General features: G+C 44.6%; 1 protein-coding gene and 1 long non-coding RNA gene across 6 annotated transcripts; one reads left to right on the top strand and one right to left on the bottom strand.

Annotated features, from left to right (window-relative positions):
- The first annotated feature begins 1982 nt into the window (after positions 1 to 1982).
- NME1 (NME/NM23 nucleoside diphosphate kinase 1) lies at positions 1983 to 13103 on the top strand. Of its 5 annotated transcripts, none has more exons than XM_061391344.1 (5): positions 1983 to 2074; positions 8605 to 8734; positions 11076 to 11177; positions 12212 to 12324; positions 12797 to 13103. In XM_061391344.1, exons 2-5 carry the CDS (start codon positions 8609 to 8611, stop codon positions 12912 to 12914), a joined length of 459 nt encoding a protein of 152 aa, XP_061247328.1. In that variant the 5' UTR covers positions 1983 to 2074; positions 8605 to 8608; the 3' UTR covers positions 12915 to 13103. The 5 variants fall into 5 exon arrangements, with proteins under 5 accessions (XP_061247328.1, XP_061247329.1, XP_061247325.1 ...); XM_061391345.1 differs by having other exon boundaries at positions 1993 to 2084; XM_061391341.1 differs by having other exon boundaries at positions 2034 to 2142.
- Positions 13104 to 15977: 2874 nt separating this feature from the next.
- On the bottom strand, positions 15978 to 18455 carry LOC133232208 (uncharacterized). Its single transcript, XR_009731341.1, has 2 exons — positions 17959 to 18455; positions 15978 to 16294 (listed from the first exon to the last, which is right to left on the bottom strand). It is a non-coding gene; the product is annotated as an uncharacterized LOC133232208 (long non-coding RNA).
- Positions 18456 to 18617: the final 162 nt, after the last annotated feature.

Genomic DNA, 18617 nt, shown 5'->3' with positions numbered 1-18617 from the left:
TCCTTCTCCAGGGAATCTTCCTGACCTAGGGATGGAACCTGTATCTCTTACATCTCCTGCACTGGAATGCGGGTTCTTTCAGGCCACCCAGGAAGCCCCAAGAACATGTGGTACGTATATGCAATGGAATATGACTCAGCCATTAAAAAGAATGAAATAATGCCATTTGCAGCAACACAGATGTACCTAGAGATTGTCATACTGAGTGAAATAAGTCAGACAGAGGAGAAATATTGTATAACATCAGTTATATTTGTAATCTAAAAAGAAAGATACAATTGAACTTACTTACAAACAGAAAGAGATGCACAGACTTAGAAAACAAATTTATGGATACCAGGGGGACAGGAAAGTTAGAGACTTCTGAAGGTCATGTACACACTATTGAAAACGGATAACCAACAAGGACTATTGTACAGCACATGGAACTCTACTCGATGTTATGTGCCAACCTGGATGGTAGGGGGACTTCGACAGAATCGATACATTTATATGTATGGCTGAGTCCCTTTGCTGTTCACCTGAAACCATCACAACATTGTTAATCGGCTATACTCCAATACAAAATAAAAACTTTAAATTAAAAAAAAAAAAAAAAACCAACAGAACCGGCAATTCTGCAATCTGATCACCCATGGTAGTCTTATGTGCCACCCGGAGAACCCAAGACACATAGACGGGACTCAAACAACTCTGGGGTCAAACCTAGGGGAGTCAAGCTCTCAAGCTTGGCTCAATATATTGAGAGCATTGGCTCAATACAAGATCATCACTAGCAATTTTAGTTTGACAAACCGACTTCAGAATGAGAAATAAAGGTTAAAAAAAAACCAATAAATTGCCAAACTTCATCTAATACTCCAGTCAGGTTAATGTACATACAAAACTTACAAGCATTTACTTAATTGGAAATTAAAGAAAACCATGCCCTAAAAACGAGGAAACTCTTTTATCCTACATGAAGCTAAATTATAAAGCTGGCTTGACAAAAATATCTTCAGAATTCTGTTTTTAAATAAAGGCCTTCTACTGGGAAACTTTTAATTGTCTATGTCTTTTGGATTTAAATGTTCTACCAGATCTTCCTAGGATGTTCTGTGTATGTGTGTGCTTGTATGTATGTGTTTCAGAAATCTGACCTCTTCCATGCTACTTAAAAATAAGAAGTTTTGGCTGTGCTGGGTCTTTGTCGCTTTGCCTGGGTTTTCTGCAGTTCCACCAAGGGGAACTACTCTCTAGCTGTGGTGCCCTGGCTTCTCATCATGGTGGCTTCTCTTACTGTGGAACATTGGCCTCTAGCTGTGTGGATGGGCTTCAGTAGTTGCGGTGGGCGGGCCCCAGAGATGTGGGTCACAGGTCTTAGTTGCTCCTGGCATGGGGAAATCTTCCTGAACCAGGAATCGAACCTGTGTCCCCTGCATTGGCAGGCAGATTCTTATCCACTGTGCCACCATGGAAGTCCCTCCTTGAGCGTTTAGTTTACTTCTCTACCTTCCCCTCAATCCTGCTTTTTAAAACAGCATTTACATAATACATTGCATACGAATTTGCTCATTAGTTTATCCCCATTCTCAATCCCATCGCCAGCTTCAAGAAAACTTATTGTCATACCCCAGACCCTGAAATAGCGCCTGGTACACAGACGGTACTTGGATAAGTAAATTTGCTTGGCAGGCTGGAAATAACGAGTGAATGTAAAAGGAGGGCTACGGTCTACTTCTAGGTCAGAAGCTCTTCAGACTTTGCGTGAGCGCCACCTCTCGGGAGCCAATTTGGTCGAGAAAAAGAAAGTTGAGGCACAGAATCTTAACCAAAGAAATAAAGCTTTTAAAATGGCGGAAGGTAGCTTGCCGGAAGAGCAGGGAAAAACAAGAGCAGCTGCTGTTCTCTAGAATGACGCCGGACTGTCAGGAGGAAGCGTAGGCGAGCGGTGTTCAGCAAAACGGACCCTTCTGCAACCGATCTAGGCAGAAGCGTTCCGCGCGGGTAGGTACCGGGAAACTGGAGGAGCCGGGGCGCGTTTCCGGTGCTGGCGGCCGCAGACGGTGTTGAAGCCCAGGAAGCAGGAGGGTTGGTAAGAAGAGGTCGGGCTCCTGAGAGGAAAGGGAAACGAGTGGAGTCTGGGAAGGAGGAGGTGAAGAGGTGGGACTTGTTCTGTCAGAGAGGTGGCCGGGGGATCGGATTGGGGGGAATCGCCTGACGACTGGTCCAAACCTGTCAGCTCTCGTCCCACGCCACGTGGACTTACCTTTGTCGGTGGCTGCCTTTCCGCGACTGTAGGGGTTGTGTCTTGTTTCTGGGCAGCAATAAATGACTCACTCTAGTACTCTTGCCTGGAAAATCCCATGGACGGGAGCCTGGCGGGTTAAATCCACAGGGTCGCAAAGAGTGGGACACGACTGAGCGAGTACCTACACATACAGACAGAATGAACGACAGCTGTGTCGCAGGTATACGCGGGGGACACTGATAGGGACTGTGTGTGGCTCTTTAGTCCCATTTTCTCCCGGGGAATCGGTGCTTATTTTAAGCTTCCATTAGGAGTTCTTCACCAGTTTGGGGGCTTTGTCTCTTTTTCTTGGAGGTGCAGGGTGATTATCATTTAAGAGATTTTCTTTGCTCTTACTGAGTGCTACGCCCTGTGGCTAGGTAGCAGGACAGACACAGAAGTAAACCATCCCTGTATAGATGCAGCGGGCCAGTGGAAAGACAGATAAACAGAAAATTCAAATATATTGTTACAGTGCTGTAATAAGAGGTAACTAAAGTACAGGAAGAGAGAGCCAGAAAGTGGTCCTGCTAGCCAGAGGGATTGTCTTTCAAGATAAGAGGACTCTTTTCTCGTCTTGTGGAGAAGGATCAGTTTCTGAGCCCAGTCTTCTCTGTAAAAGGAAAAGTCTAGAATCGGTTCTCTCTAGACTTCCTTCCAGCATGATGTCCCATGTCAGATATTACTCATGGTTTTAGTGCTCCCACAATCCACCATTTATTGGTTAGTGAGAATATGCTTTATGTCTCATGACATAGCATAAGTTGCATAGGGTTAGGTGATCTGGATTTTGGTGCTCTGAATCTGTTTCCTCGTTTGTAAAAGGAGATTGTAATGAAAGAATCTCTAATACCCCTTTCAGGTCTAAAACCACGACTGTGGCAGTAGGTCAAACCACATTTCAGACTGCCCTTTACATTATCACTGTGGTTTCCCTCATCTGGATAGTTAAGAAAGATAGTGTCTTTTTTAAAAATCTGCTGCCTTAGTTCTGCCACAGTATTGGGTACACAATACTGTGTTTGAAAACTGGCTCCTGTACACAGAAGGAAAGGAAGACAAAAAAAAGGCCAAGCACTCAGATTGGTATATGGCAGGTGTAATGAGCAACAGAGTTTGAGGCCTATCTTGGGTGGTTGCAAGATGAGTAGATCTCTGTTCTTGTCCACCAGAATTTTAAAATTATATATAGAGGCCTTAACTAGGTACAGTCACGTGGTTCAGTTCAGGTGGTCTGAACAACCCCTTACTCTCTCAAGGCTGCTGTCCTTGGAACAGCCCCTAATGTGAGGACAGTAGGGAGAGTGTAAATCCCAAGGACAGGGGCAGGGGTGAGGAGCTTGCAATTGCTGGGATCAGCCGGAGTGTCAACTGATGGTCAAAACCTCCTCCAATACTCCATCCCTTGTGACCAGCCCTTACAATCTCACCCCCTCTCCTTCTGCAGGGTCAGAAGTGTGCCCTGAGAAGTCAGCAAGTGGTTCTGCCACATGGAGGTGGCTTGTTTGGCAGCTATCTGACTGCAGTGGAGGCAGATGCCACAGCAACAATATAAAGGCACATGCAAGAGAAAAGACAGATTAAGATGATTCTCAAAATAAATAACAGTTGTCTCCATCAAGAGCCCCATAATTTGAACCATTGATTTACTAAGTCCCCTTATGAGGCAGTAATAATGTCCAAGGCTATTCTGTTTTAGAGGACAGCTTTTCTCATTGAAGATTATTTTAGTGTTCGGTTAAGACAGGCTTTGCACACTGTCATTTAAGACTTGCTGGATGAACTGAGTAAGGGCCTGTCTGTATGTTTTAATGTCCTCCAGGCCAGTGGAGGGGACCAAGATGGTGGCTCTGTCCATGGGATTCTCCAGGCAAGAATACTGAAGTGGGTTGCCATTTCCTCCTCCAGGGATAGGGCCTAGGAGCGCCCACATTTCTAGAGACAGTGGACTGGTGGTAGGGTGCTCATCTGCTACAAATGGACAGGTCATTTAGTCATTGTGAGGGTTTGAGCCATGGCAGAGGTGGGTAGATGGAACTTATTCTTAACAACCCCTTCAAAGGAAGGGAAGTTCTTTCCATGATGTGCTGTTCCTTTGTGAGAAGCTCTGCCCAGAGGAGCATTGTGTACAGTGCTAGAAGCTGCTGTTCTGTGGGGTGTATTGGGTTTCTGCCCTCTTCCAGAGCCGGAACCAAAATCCTAGGGGAACTCTCCTTCTCTACCACAGTGCCCAACTCAGACCTTCCGGGGTAATAGGTGCGTCTAACTCAAATGGGAGCCCAGCTTGGGAAGTGCCCAGAGCTTTAATTTGCTTCACTAGTATTTTTTGCCATCTCAAAGGCAAAATAATCTGCTGCTCTAATAAGACTGCTGCTGTAATCCCCAGTCGCACGTATGCCTTGTCTTTACCAGGTGATATAAGGGATGGAGGCACTGTGCCAGGCGGGGAATAAAAGTCCTCCAAAACCTCCAAATTCCTACAAAGGCTTGCACCTGTTTCACATTCTTAGGGCTTGGATAAGCTTGTACCTTATCAGTGACAACTTCTGGGACAATTTATCTGACCAAAGGACTGCCAAAAACTTTACCTAGGTGTCTGGGCCTTGAATTTTCTGTGAATGTACTGCCCACCTTCTCCCTCATGGATGTTCCGACAAAGCCTGCAGAGTGTCTTACAGCAGGGGCAAGTCGTCACATGTTCACAGTATCAAATCATTGATGTAATGGACCTGTTTTTATCAGAGTGGGGAAAGGAAACAGGGACAGGTCTTGGGCTATCACCCAAGCATGTGAGGTTGTGCAGGTAGCCGTGGGGCAGTCCTTGAAATGTCCAGTACTGCCCCTCTCACGTGAAGGCAAATTGATCTTAGTTATCAGTAACTTATGCTTGTAAAAAGTTTTCCATAAATCTCCTTGAAGATGAAGCACATTTAAAAAAAATAATTTCTTTTTCACTGTACCAGGTCTTCATTTCTGTGAGCAGGCTTTCTCTAGCTGCAGTGAGCGGAGGCTGTTCTAGTTGCGGTGCTGAGCTTTGTGTTGCAGTGCCTTCTGTAGGCTCTAGGGTATGCAGGCTGGTTGCGGCACTTGGGCTCAGTAGTTGTGACTCGTGGGATCTAAGCACAGGCTTAGTTGTGGTGTGCAGGCTCAGTTGCCTGTAGCATGTGGAATCCTGGACCAGGGATCGAACCTGTGTGCCCTACACTGGCAGGCAGATTCCTCACCACTGGACCACAAGGGAAGTCCAAGATGAAACACTTCTGCAGGAACAGTTTTGCAAATCATCAGAGTAAATCAATGACTGTAAATGACAAAAAAAACTTTTAAATGACTATAGCTAAGGATCTTATGAGAGTTCATTATAATTCAGTTGACAAGGAAATGTGATTTTTTTGGATACACATTTAAAAATTATAGTTGATAACATTATACCAAGACATAGCAGATTTTTAGAAATCTCATACAAATATACCCCAAAGAAAGTTTAACATCACTTCTTATTTGATAATGCTTCCCATATAATTTAATATATTAAACAGGCTAATTAGTTTAATATCTCTCTTTTATAAGGAAAGAAAATATATCTTTTGAATTGTTCTAGAGGTTCTCTCGGAGAAGGCAGTGGCACCCCACTCCAGTACTCTTGCCTGGAAAATCCCATGGACGGAGGCCTGGTGGGCTGTAGTCCATGGGGTCGTGAAGAGTCGGACACGACTGAGCGACTTCACTTTCCCTTTTCACTTTCCTGCATTGGAGAAGGAAATGGCAACCCACTCCAGTGTTCTTGCCTGGAGAATCCCAGGGACGGTGGAGCCTGGTGGGCTGCCGTCTATGGGGTCTCACAGAATCAGACACGACTGAAGTGACTTAGCAGCAGTAGTAGCAGTAGAGGTTCTCTGGAAAATCCCAGAGTTAGTTCTAGGTCAACAAAACTTTATTTACGAATAGATTTTTGGAGAGCTTATCAAAAATACCAAAAGGTTTTAAAACACGATTAAATAGGATCTTAGGTCACTGTGAATTAATAGTTTTCTATTTAACTTAAGTTACAAAGACTCCAAAGGCAAATACAGAAAGTTACATAATTGATAAAAAAAAAAACCCAAACTTAGCCCTTTTAATAGAGAAGACTCATAGAGAAATACACCCCCAAAACTCCTAAGAGAAAACTTTCATTCTTTCTCTCTTGAAATTGTAAACTTACCATGTGTTTGAAATGTAAATATCACAGGAGATAACTAAAACGTTGCCCACAGATTGAAGAAAGAGGGTGGGGAGGGGTGTGAAAACAGTCTGCTATAGGACCGCCCTCCCACAAAATCTAGTCCTCAGCTTTCATCAAAGGCAAATACAAAAAAATATTTTGTGAATCAAAGACCTGAGAAAGATAACATGAAGCACAAGAAATTTTGATAAAACACAGAATCTTTTTCTAGGCAGGTTACTCAAAAGGGAATAAAAGCCTCTCACAATCCCGTAGGGAACAGACCAGTAGTCCAGCAAAACTTTGTCCTTTGAGCACATGAAAGACAGTTGTTTAGCTTTCATAAGTACACTGTTGATATCAAAGCTTATTTTTCTTTAGGCCAACTAAATAGAGCTTTTTTTACAAATTGATTTTGACAACTCTGGAGATAGAAAAATATCACCTATATTTATAACATACATCCATAGACATATGAAATACAGATAGACACAAACAAAGAATCCATAGCTGTCTCTCCAAAACTTTAGCCATGAATCAGGTATCCACTTACATGGCTAAAGCCTTTTACTAATATTTGTAGAGAAGACTTTAAAAATTTGGGAATTTCCTGGTGGTGCAGTGATTAGGACTCCATGCTTCCACTGCAGGGGCCATGAGTTCAATCTCTGGTTGGAGAACTAAGATCACTCAAGCCTCGCAGCATGGCCAAAACAGTTTTTTTTGTACTTGCCTTTGATGGATGCTGCAGACTAGATTTTGTGGGAGGGCGGTCCTATAGCAAGCTGTTTTCACACCCCTCCCCACCCTTTTTCTTCAATCTATGGGCAATGTTTTAATTATCTCCTGTGATATTTACATTTCAAACACATGGTAAGATTTACAATTTCAAGAGACAGAGAAAGAATGGAAGTTTTCTCTTAGAAGTTTTGGGGTGTATTTCTCTATTACCATAAGTCTAGAGTAATTACTGATGAAAATTTTTCTTTGTATTAGGGGCTGGACAGCGTCGAGGGCTTCATCTGTTTCATTGTCAATCACCACAACGTCCTCCCCTTAGTGCTTCTCACTTTCCCAAGGATTCTGTCTCTCAGTGTCCTAATCAGGCTTTGTCACAGCACTTGGACATTAATCTGCAGCAGCTTGTGCTCTCCTAGCTTTGCTACATAAAAGCTAAGGTCTCCAACTTATACCTTGTCTCTCAGCTGGCAGAGCAGTGGATACCTACATGTTCTTCTCTAACTTCAGCTCTTCCAGCTAACTCAGGCTTCAGCCTCTAGTGCGTCTGTGGCCCAGTGGCTTGCCCACTGTGGTGGCCACTCATTTCTCATCTTTGTTGCCTGTGTAGTTTCTCTAACAAACATGTTAAAGTAGCCAGAGTTTTCGGGGCATCCCTGTTCTCCTGTAGTGGTCCACAGGCATCAGACATACAGGCCACCTTCCCCACATAGAGGTAGATGTTCAGCTTGGAGTTCGTCTAGGGATGCTTCTTTCTCAAGGCCCATTTCTTCAGTCTCTTGGCTGGCTCACCAGTTGTTAGTTCACAAATTGGCCCTGTACATAGAGGGCAAGGAGAGTCCAAAGAGGCAGACCACTCTAGGTTGGAAGGTGGCAGTTTTAATAAGACAGGGAACATACACATGAGGCTTATCTTGGCTGACTGCATTGTACCCACCCACCAGAACTTAAAGGTTATATAGAGGCCTTAACTGGGTTCAGTCACATGTTCTGTGTAGATAGTTTCAATAACACCTTACCTCTCTCAAAGCTGCATCCTTGAATGGCTCCTGCTATGGGAACAGTGTACAGAGTGTATATTCCAAGGACCGGGGAGGGAGTGAGGAGCCTCTGATCGCCTGGGTCCAGATTGAGGGTGAACTGGCAGTCACATCCTCTTGATATGACTTAACAGAAGCTTATTAAATAAAATAGCACATAACCCCGGCTTTTTGACCCTTCCCCACTCTGGGATATTAATTCATAGATGGGGGACTGAGGTGGAATTAGAGAGTCCTAGAATTGATGTCACAGATTTAAAGCAGCTTTATGGGATAATCTGCTTGAGAAGGATAATGATGTAGGCAGGATATTCAGTGTTGGTTGCTTCATCCCTCCACCTGCCTATCCCCAGGACCATGGCCAACAGCGAGCGCACCTTCATTGCCATCAAGCCCGATGGAGTCCAGCGAGGCCTCATGGGAGAAATAATCAAGCGTTTTGAGCAAAAGGGATTCCGTCTTGTTGCCATGAAATTCATGCGGGTAAGTGGACTTCATTCTTGCTGTTTCTATTACTTCATAGAAATAGGGGAACACCGTCGGTCAGCCTCTGTCTACCTTCACATCATTTTAGACTTCTCCATTTAGGGTGAATAAATGTCCTGAAACGGTGGCCTCTCCACTGAGTCCTGGAACCACGCGAGTTATTCAGGACTTTCAGAAGTAGCCTCCCTTTTCTCTTGGCAGTGCAGAGTTCCACATATTACTGTAGCACAGTGATTTCTGACTCAAAGCCCTGGGCCTGTTTGAGCTGCTGATCTTGAGCTTCCTGAGCAGATCATTTTAGAGACTCCCCAACCCTCACCTTTGCCCCCACCCCCCACCATTTGAGGCAAATTGTTTTTCAGCAAGGAAGTCTTTTTATCATTGTTTACCACCTGCCTAGCGTCTAGCATGTATTAGGTGCTATCCGGGCATATAGGGGAAAGTTGTGGCTGTGCCCTTGGGGGGGCCCACCTGAAACAACAGAGAGCAGACACCCTTGCAAGATACCTGCAAAGCAATATTTCAAAAACTCCAAAGAACTGATTGGCCAAGAACCCTTCTTCAAACAGACCTGGGAAATAAGAACTTAAATTCTCAAAGCAAATACATTAGGGAATCATCTTTTTTTTCCCTATTAAGAGTCAACTTTAGTGAATGAATCAGAGAAAAAGAGTCAACTTCGGACTTTTCCAGTGCATTTCATTTTTTAGCTGTGCTGCATGGCCTGTGGGATCTTAGTTCCGTGACCAGGGAACGAACCTCAGCCCTGGCAGTAAAAGCATTGAATTCTAGCCACTGGGCTGCCAGGGAATTCCCCGTCTGGTGCATTTTAAATTTAGTTTGATTTGCACTATAGTTCCTATGTGATGTTTTAGAAAGAGTGTGTTAATATAAAAGGGAGCAGACTGATGTTAATGCTGAGGGGATAGCATGATAGAATGGTTAGAACCAGGTATTGGACTAGCAGTGCTTTCCAGAGAGTTTGTATATTGAATTAGGTTTTGAAGGTAAAGTGAAATCAAAGTAGTATTGATCAGATATTTACCATGTGTTGGGCACTTGTGTTTTCTCACAAGCTCTCATGACAGCCCAGAGAAGTATTTATTTCTATTCCCGTGGTTGTTAACGATAAGAAAGCTAACTGAGGCTTGGAGAGTTTAAGTAATGTGTGGTTACCCAGCCGGTGATGTAGCTAGGATTTTAACTCAGGGCTCTCTGACCCGTAAGCGCATGCATTTTGTCCTTTACACTGTTTCCTATCAAGGGCTTGGACTTGGTGAAGAATGGGAGGGGGGAAAACTGCCATGAGCCTACAGGGTTATTTAAATCTGATGTGAAGGAAAACTTGAGTTCCCTCCCACCTGCCCCCTGCCCCCCCCACCCCCGCCACCCCTCCCAGCCCACCACACACAAAAAAAGCCAGCACCAATGAATAGAATTAAAAGAATGTTGGTAAGGGAAGGTCATCAGGAGACAATCACTGCAAGTCTCCCATATGGATTGAAGGGATGGGTCAGGATGAATACTAACGGGGAGATGATGTGGCTGTGTAATTTCACTTTGGCAAGAGACGACGAACGGGGCTGAACGATAGCATGTTCAGGATGTGCTTTTTGGCAGCAAATCCCCACGTTTGTGTATCGCTGAAGTGTGCAGCATTCTGTACGAAGCAGTACTACAGAACTGGGAAAACTAAGGGATCTCATTAGACCCTTGAGGAGCATGTAAGTGGTAGCAAAGAGGAAACACAGGTGAGTCGAGTTGGCATTGCTAAGCAGATGGTTTGCTCTCTATAACTAGTCTGATTTGTTCCCAGATACCAGCCTTGCAACGTGAAAGATTTATTCTTTAGTAAAATGACTTATTGTTAGATGGCATGCGCTTTTGGGTGGTTTGCAATACCTGTGGAAATTGCATGGTCACTGCACTGGGCCTTTGGTATTTTTTAAATATGATGAGAAATGGCCTGGTTCAATTTGCTTTTCATCCAATGCTGAGACCACCTCCCTCTAAGATTTTAGTTGAGGATTGTTTGGGAATGGAAATTCATTGTATTGTTAGTTTTGCTGTCTAAAATGCCATGGCTGGATTCAGTTCTAATGTTCTGTAATTTTATACTGATCAGTCAAGGGCAATAGGGGAAAGCTGGTACAAAGCTGAAGCACTTAGAGTCCCTGTCTCTCCTTCCTTTTGGTAAGTTGAGGGAATTAGATTGTAATAGAACAAGTGAGCTGAGAGCTCACGTTTTAAATGGCCGGATGGGTGAGTGGAAAATAACTAAATTGCTGGTTCTTAAATAGTTTGGGGATGAAATTTCTTTCTCTATCTCATGGGCTAGGCTTCTGAAGACCTTCTCAAGGAGCACTATATTGACCTGAAGGACCGTCCATTCTTTGCTGGCCTGGTGAAATACATGCACTCAGGGCCAGTGGTTGCCATGGTGAGTGTACATGTTTGGGATGTTGATACAAATGGCTCAGTTGGGAGCAAAGAGTGAATGTTGTGATTCCTGCTCCTAACGGCAGGTCTTCATTGATGCAAGGATGCTGAGCCTGGGGCATTGGACAATTAGGGTATGAGTTTTCTGACTCACCAAAGGCAAAATACATTTGCTTGGTGAGCTGAAGACTCATATCTGGGAGACATCAGGAGAGATATGCCTGACTGTAAGCTCCTGGAGGGTAGAGAGACTGTGTCTTATTGTAGTAATTCTTCTCTGAGTATGTATTGGTTGTCATCTTTGTGCCAGGCTTTTTTTTAGACACTGGGGATATAATCATGAATGAGACAAAAATAGGTAACTGTTTTCATAGCTTTCTTTGCCTACATATTCTGAAAAGGGAGGATGGGCAGATAATATAGAAACCAAAAATCATGCATATCAGCTAATGATTAATGATGCACAGAAATGAAATAAGATGACGTAATAGGAAGTGACCACATTAGATTGAGTGGTCAAGAAACATGATTTTCAAACTGAGATCTGCATGAGAAGGAGCCGGCTACACACAGATTTACAGTGAAGAGCATTCCCAACCAAGAAAATAGCATGTGCAAAGAACCTAGGGTGGGGAACTTTTTGAAGTACAGAAGGACGTTAGGAATAGATGAAACCTGGTGGGTGAAAGGGAAGGTTGGGTGAGATTAATTCAGTGGCAGAGGCAGAGGCCAGATTATGTGGGGCTGTCTTGGCCCTGTACTTCATGACTGCTGGGAGGCTGTAGGAGTTTTTTACACTTGGTGTTTTAAAAAGGCCACTCTGGCTGCTGTGTCAAGACAGATAGTAGAAAAGCAAGAGGAGTGCAGGAAGACCAATTTTGCCAGTGCTGGAACACTTAGATGCCCCATAAATACTTGTTCAATGAATGAATGCCATTTTATGAGAGCCTTTATTTTCTTTTTGAGTTAATAGTTTTCAGATTTTCTGCTGAGATTGATTTTTTTCCTTAACCATATCTTCTTTTGTCCTTGGAGGTCTGGGAGGGACTGAATGTTGTGAAGACAGGTCGAGTGATGCTTGGGGAGACTAACCCTGCGGACTCCAAGCCTGGGACCATCCGTGGGGACTTTTGCATCCAAGTTGGCAGGTAGGGGTTGTTGCATTTTACTGTTTTCTAAAATCCAAGTTAGGTGCAGTAAGAATGTGGTTTTCTGCAGCTGAGGGTAGACATGATGCCATATACAGATCCATTTATAATCAGAGTTTATTGTTTCCCTCTTTCTTAATTTGGCTTTTCTTAGCTTGGCTTTGTAGGCCCTCTGCCTTTGGTCATCATCGTCAAAGTGGTTGTGCTCTGCTGTGAGGGTAGAACCTTCCTGAAGGCTCCCACTGCCTGCATTAGTGTTCAGATAGGCTGAACATCAGAGGGCTGGATGTGTGGAGGGAATTCTTTATCCTTACTTTGATGGCAACTATAGGTTTCTTCTTTTGACAAGGAATAATGTACATGGAGCTTTGTTTTTTATCCTGCTCTGTGGCTATAGGCTTTCTGGCAATGGGAATGAAGGGAGCTTCTGGGCAGTTTAATCCTGGTTTTGGCCATCTCTTTCCCCATCCAGGAACATTATCCATGGCAGTGATTCCGTGGAGAGTGCAGAGAAGGAGATTGCCTTGTGGTTTCGCCCTGAGGAACTGGTGAATTACAAGAGCTGTGCTCAGAACTGGATCTACGAGTGACTTGGAAGCAGACCACAGTGCTCGTCCCATGCTAGTTTCCCTCCTTCCCGCAGGCAAGGACCAGGCCATTGCAAACCTGGTTATTTCTGAGAACTTGCTTTTCATTTGGAGGGAAACTCTTGGAGCTGTGGGTGCTCCATGTACAGTATTAAATGCTATCATCAGATTAAAATGTTCATCTCAAGGAAAGAGTCATTGAGTTGCTTTTGTTTTGTTGTATTGCTTTGTATTATTTTCTTTTTTTAGGTACTTGGCTAATCTAATAGAGTATAAATACAATATAAATTATTTATATTGGCCTGAGAGATCATACATAAATACACATTTTTTGCCTGTCCCTCTTTCCCTGCGTTCCGTCCATTCTTGGCACTCAGCCAGTCAACAGCTATCTGCCAGGGATCTGCTTGGTTGCCCAAACTGTACTATATACATCAAAGATTCCCTGGAAATAAAAGATATTAATATCTTTCTTGCTCTTGAGAAGCTCTCAGGGATTCAGTGTTTGGGCGAGTGTGAGAAGTTGTAACTACTCCAAAATAGAAAAGCTATGTGGATAGTGGGCCTGGATTTCTGAGATGACCTTAAAAGATGCAGGAGTTATTTTGTAAAGAGTTTTGATTTGTTAGGATATTGATTTGGTTGCTTTAACAGAGACAAGATGGAAATGTATTTATTTATAAGTTCAAATGAAATCTAATGTTGATCACTGTGATTGCAATTAACAATACTGTACTGTATACTTCAAATTTGCTAGATTGGGTAGATCTGTGTTCTCACCACAAGAAAGAGAGAGGGAGGGAGGGAGGGAATGGTAACTATGGGAAGCTATGATTATATTAGCCTGATTTTATTAGCTTGCAGGTAGATAGAGCCACAGGATCAAGTTCTGGCCAAAGAGATGTGAAAAAGTGAAGATGGTAAATTTAAGGTTGTACTTTGCAAAAGAAGAGGTAATCCTACTTCCCAACTTGCTAGAAGCTGGATATAGGGGTGGTAACATCTGTCTTGGATTGGATGGAGGGGACTGAGTCCCTGGACCACCTCAAGGATTAGATCTTTATGACTATCATCACCTCTATGAGCCATACCTGCTTGGATTCTGCCCCCGCCCCTCATCAGTTTTACTGAGGTATAATTGACAAAATTGTAAGATATTTAGTGTACAACATGATTGGATATAAGTGTACAAACAATATACATTGTGAAAGGATTTATTCCATTGGGGGCCACCTTCTTTTAGAGCAGCTGAGGACTAGATGTATTTCTATTTCATACAAAGAATGGTGGGATGGGTGGGGGGCGAGAGAGAGTACCAGGACTTTGGGGGAATGAATATATGTGTAGTAAGACAGGAGGGTTGTGAAACTGCATACCTCATCTTAGGACTTAATGAAGCTCAGGTTCTTTATATCTCAGCACAGAAGGAATTCAGCAAGAGACAAAGGTAAGAAGTAGATTTATTAATATAGGATGCTTGTGAAGGGTACCAGTGGGCAGGCAAGAGGGCTCTTCCCTGAGAACTAAGTGGGGTTTTTTTATATCAAAGGAAAAGTGGGGAGGTAGAGAATGAAGGAGGAAACAGAACAGGCTCCATCTTGAAAGCAGGACTCCATCTTGGGCCGGACTCTGGACTTTGAGCTGTATGCCCAGTATCTATGGAAATGACATACCAACTGGAAAACCAGACCCCCGGATGGAAGAGCCCCAGGGTTTGTACCTAGACTCTCCGTAGCCTGAAAGAATACCCTAATTATCTGTGTAACCGAATAGAATCATAAATTCTATTATGCTTATTGGGGTATGACCACAGGCCTATTGATAATTGTCCACTGTTAACTACTTAGGCTGAAGGCATATGAATCATGGGTTAGCTTTGATTGTATCTTTCTTTTCCTTTGTTCAGGCTAGTTTCAGGAAATTTGGGGAGATGGGTTTGGGCACGTACACTTAGGGTATATAAGGTTTTCACAAAAACTGGTCGGGGTCCTTGACTAAGAAGAGACTGCCTTGGGCCTGCCGGTGTAATAAACTGCACTCCACTATCTGCATTGTCCTGGATGAGTTTATTTCCTGGAATGCGTGGCTACAACAAGACCACTTTCTTCCTCTTCTTTCATAAATATGTTGCAGGAAAATGGGGCACAAGAGGATGGTCTTGTCCTAGGTCTTGGGCTGGGCCACCAAGTGAAGGTCCTTGGCTTCGTGCAGGAAAGAATTTAAGAGCAAGCATAGTAAAGTGAAAGCAGTTTTACTGAGAGAGGGACACATTCTGTTACTGAACTTGTGTTCATGTGCCTGATGCACAATTAGGCCAAACAATACCTAAATGTTGGAGTTTGGAGCAGAGAAAGACTTACTGCAGGGCCATGCAAGCAGATGGGTGGCTCATGCCCCTGAACCCCTCCCCACCCCCAGCCCCATTTCTCAAAAGGTTTCAGCAAAGCATTTTTAAAGGTCAGGTGAGGGAGTGGGATTGTAGGGTGTGTGATCAGCTTGTGCACAATTCTCTAATTGGTTGATTGTGAGGTAACAGGGTGGTGTCACTGGAGTTAACATAATCCTTAGGCTCTAGGAGACCTGGGGGCTATGTGTCCTTGGTCATCAAATAGTTAAATATCTTCCATTTAGTGGGGGCTTTCACATCTGTAAAACTACTCAGGAAATGTGCATCAGGTACTATTATCTCAGTACTTCAGAGAGGAGCTAAAGCAGAGGATTCTGGGGGAAGGTCTGTCCCAGAAGGCCCCACAGGGGCCTGGTTGGTTACAATTCCATAGGTAGTTTGTCTTAGGAGGCAAAGTATCCCTGAGATGTGGGGTGGTTAGTTTTTATGGGCTGGGTATTTCAATAGGCTATAGAGTAGAAGGAATATTCTAATCACTTTGGAGAAGGGGTGGGGATTGCCATGATTTGGGCCACTGCCCACTTTTTGGCCGTTCAGTCTTGGCCTTGGAACTTGATGCCTGTGTTTGTGTCATTTGTTGCAGGAAGGGGGACCTCTTCCAGGGCCCGAACTGGGCTCTTGTCTAACACTCGGAAATGAATTGTCCAAGGAGACACATGTGCTGACAAAGCAAGAGATTTTATTGGGAAAGGGCACCCGGGTGGAGAGCAGTTGGGTAAGGAAACCCAGGAGAACTGCTCTGCCATGTGGCTTGCAGTCTCAGGTTTTATGGTGATGGGATTAGTTTCTGGGTTGTCTTTAGCCAATCATTCTGACTCAGAGTCCTTCCTGCTGGTGCACTCCTTGTTCAGCCAAGATGGATGCTAGAGAGAAGGATTTTGGGAGGTGGTCGGACCTGTGGTGTCTCCTTTTGACCTTTCCCAAACTCTTCTGGTTGGTGGAGGCTTATTAGTTCCATGTTCCTTACTAGGACCTCCTGTTGTAAAACAACGTATGCAAATGGTTACTATGGTGCCTGGCTAGGGTGGAAGGTTTCAATCAGTGTGCTTCCCCTAACAATTTAGCATGCTAGTGAGAAGGCGATGGCACCCCACTCCAGTACTCTTGCCTGGAAAACCCCATGGATGGAGGAGCCTGTTGGGCTGCAGTCCATGGGGTCACCAAGAGTCGGACACGACTGAGCGACTTCACTTTCCCTTTTCACTTTCATGCATTGGAGAAGGAAATGGCAACCCACTCCAGTGTTCTTGCCTGGAGAATCCCAGGGACGGGGGAACCTGGTGGGCTGCCGTCTATGGGGTCGCATAGAGTTGGACACGACTGAAGCGACTTAGCAGCAGCAGCAGTGCATTACAATGAGAGTATAATGAGGCTCAAGGTCTAGGGAAGTTGAATCTTCCACCATTTTGGGCCTAGTCAGTTCTAACTAGTTTTTGTTGTATCCAGTTTTTTTCAAGGCTGTGTTATCTTTTAAGGATTGTGCCCTGCCCCCTTCTCTTTTTGTTTATACCTTCTCCAGTCTTCCCAGGAAGAAAAGGAGAGTTGAAAGGCAGAGGGCTGCTACTGGCTATAACCACAAGGTGGTATTAGTGACCAGACCAGGAGGCAAACAGCTTCGCGGAGAAATATTTGTGAAATTCCCACTCTTTCGCACAATTGACATTTGATAACTCTGGAAAGGAAACTCAAATAAAAGTGTGCTGCAGATTGGGGCCCAAAGGAACACTGGGTGTTCCTGCTCCAGAATAGACTGCCAATGTACTGTGGTTTAATGCTCTGCAACTAGAAGTTTGGAAAGCCAGCAAAGTGTAATGGAGGCCTGGACTGTCAAGTCATCTAACACAGGTTATCAGTGCAGTGCCAGGACTACTAGGGTGGTGACACGCAATCCCTATGGTTAGCTCACCACCCTGAGCAGAGAGTGTGTTTGCCCATCTCAGGCTGTAAGCACTGCAGGAGAGGTGGAGGGGGGGAAGCTGGTCACCACCAAAGCTAGTGTTTTGCCAGACAGAGAGGAGATAGAGATTGTCTGCAAATGTATGACAGGCCTGATTTCTGTGACAGAATCTAGAATCTTATCAAGGGTGTGTCTCAGACTGAACTGTATATCCTGGCCACACAATAGTGCTGGGGCAGAAGAGACCATCATCTCAGGGTGGGAATGTTGCAGCTGTTGTAGCTGCTGCTACTGCTGCTAAGTCTCTTGTCTGACTCTTCACGACCCCATGGACTGTAGCCTACCAAGCTCCTCCATCCATGGGATTTTCCAGGCAAGAGTACTGGAGTGGGTTGCCATTTCCTTCTCCAAGGAATGTTGCAGGGAGGAAGCCGATTCTGACTCCATGTTCAAAACTTTCTTTGACTTGATTTTCATTGCTGTATTATTATAATCATACTTAATGGCCTCCCTGGAGGACCCTGCCCCTCTGCTTGACAGGAAAGTGCCTTTGTTCAGCTCTTGGCGAGACAGTTTGTCCCTGCCCACCTGTGAATAGAGATTAACACACCCCATCCAAAGGCTGACCATTCCCTTGGAGATGTTTTGCAAGACTGAGGACCCTTTCGCTTCACTTCCCCGCCGCCTCTCCCTCTCTAGCCTGTTTTTTGATTTTAGCTCCTCGTTGCTTCTTTCTCTCTGACCTGGAAAAAAACCTGGCATCCATGACGGTTATTTTGAAGCGCTAGCCTGCCATCGTCTCTGTCAGCTGCTTTCTGAATAAAGCTGTTTTTCTTGCCTCAACACCTCCTCTCTTGGCCTGTCGTGTGGTGAGCAGAGCGAGCTTGGACTCCATAACAGGATCAGGGCACCTAAACTGGGCTGGGAAGGTTGGTGGAGAGACAGGCAGGAAGGAGCAGGGCATAGGGCATTTTGTTAAATTAGCCTTGGATGCCATCCTCCAGCCAGAGGCAATAATCAAAGCAGGGCGGAGGGTCAGATGGTGTTTGAAGAGGATGCTGACGGAGGCTCCTTGCGGGGAGAAGTGAGGTTGAGGCGCGTTGGAAGACGGAGGGCTTGAAGCAGGGCTCAACTTGCTTGAAGGGAGGGAAGGGGAACCGATTTCACACGTAGGATAATGGCTTGTGCTAGACGGGGCGGAGAGAAAGCAGCTCTGGGTACTCGGTGGATGGGGTGGGGGAGATGGTACTGACTCGCACAGAGTAGGACACGTCTGAAGCGACTTCGCAGCAGCAGCAAGACCTGGAGATATTTGAGTGCTACGAGATACTGAAGACAGGAGTTGGATTGGACGCGCGCAGTTCTACTAGTAGATCATCCAGGTAGCGAAAAAAATCACTTC

The sequence above is a fragment of the Bos javanicus genome, chromosome 19 (genome assembly GCF_032452875.1).
Source record: "Bos javanicus breed banteng chromosome 19, ARS-OSU_banteng_1.0, whole genome shotgun sequence".
NCBI lineage: Eukaryota > Metazoa > Chordata > Mammalia > Artiodactyla > Bovidae > Bos > Bos javanicus.
The sequence above is the reverse complement of the archived record's forward strand: the minus strand, read 5'-3'. Positions and strand labels throughout refer to the sequence as shown.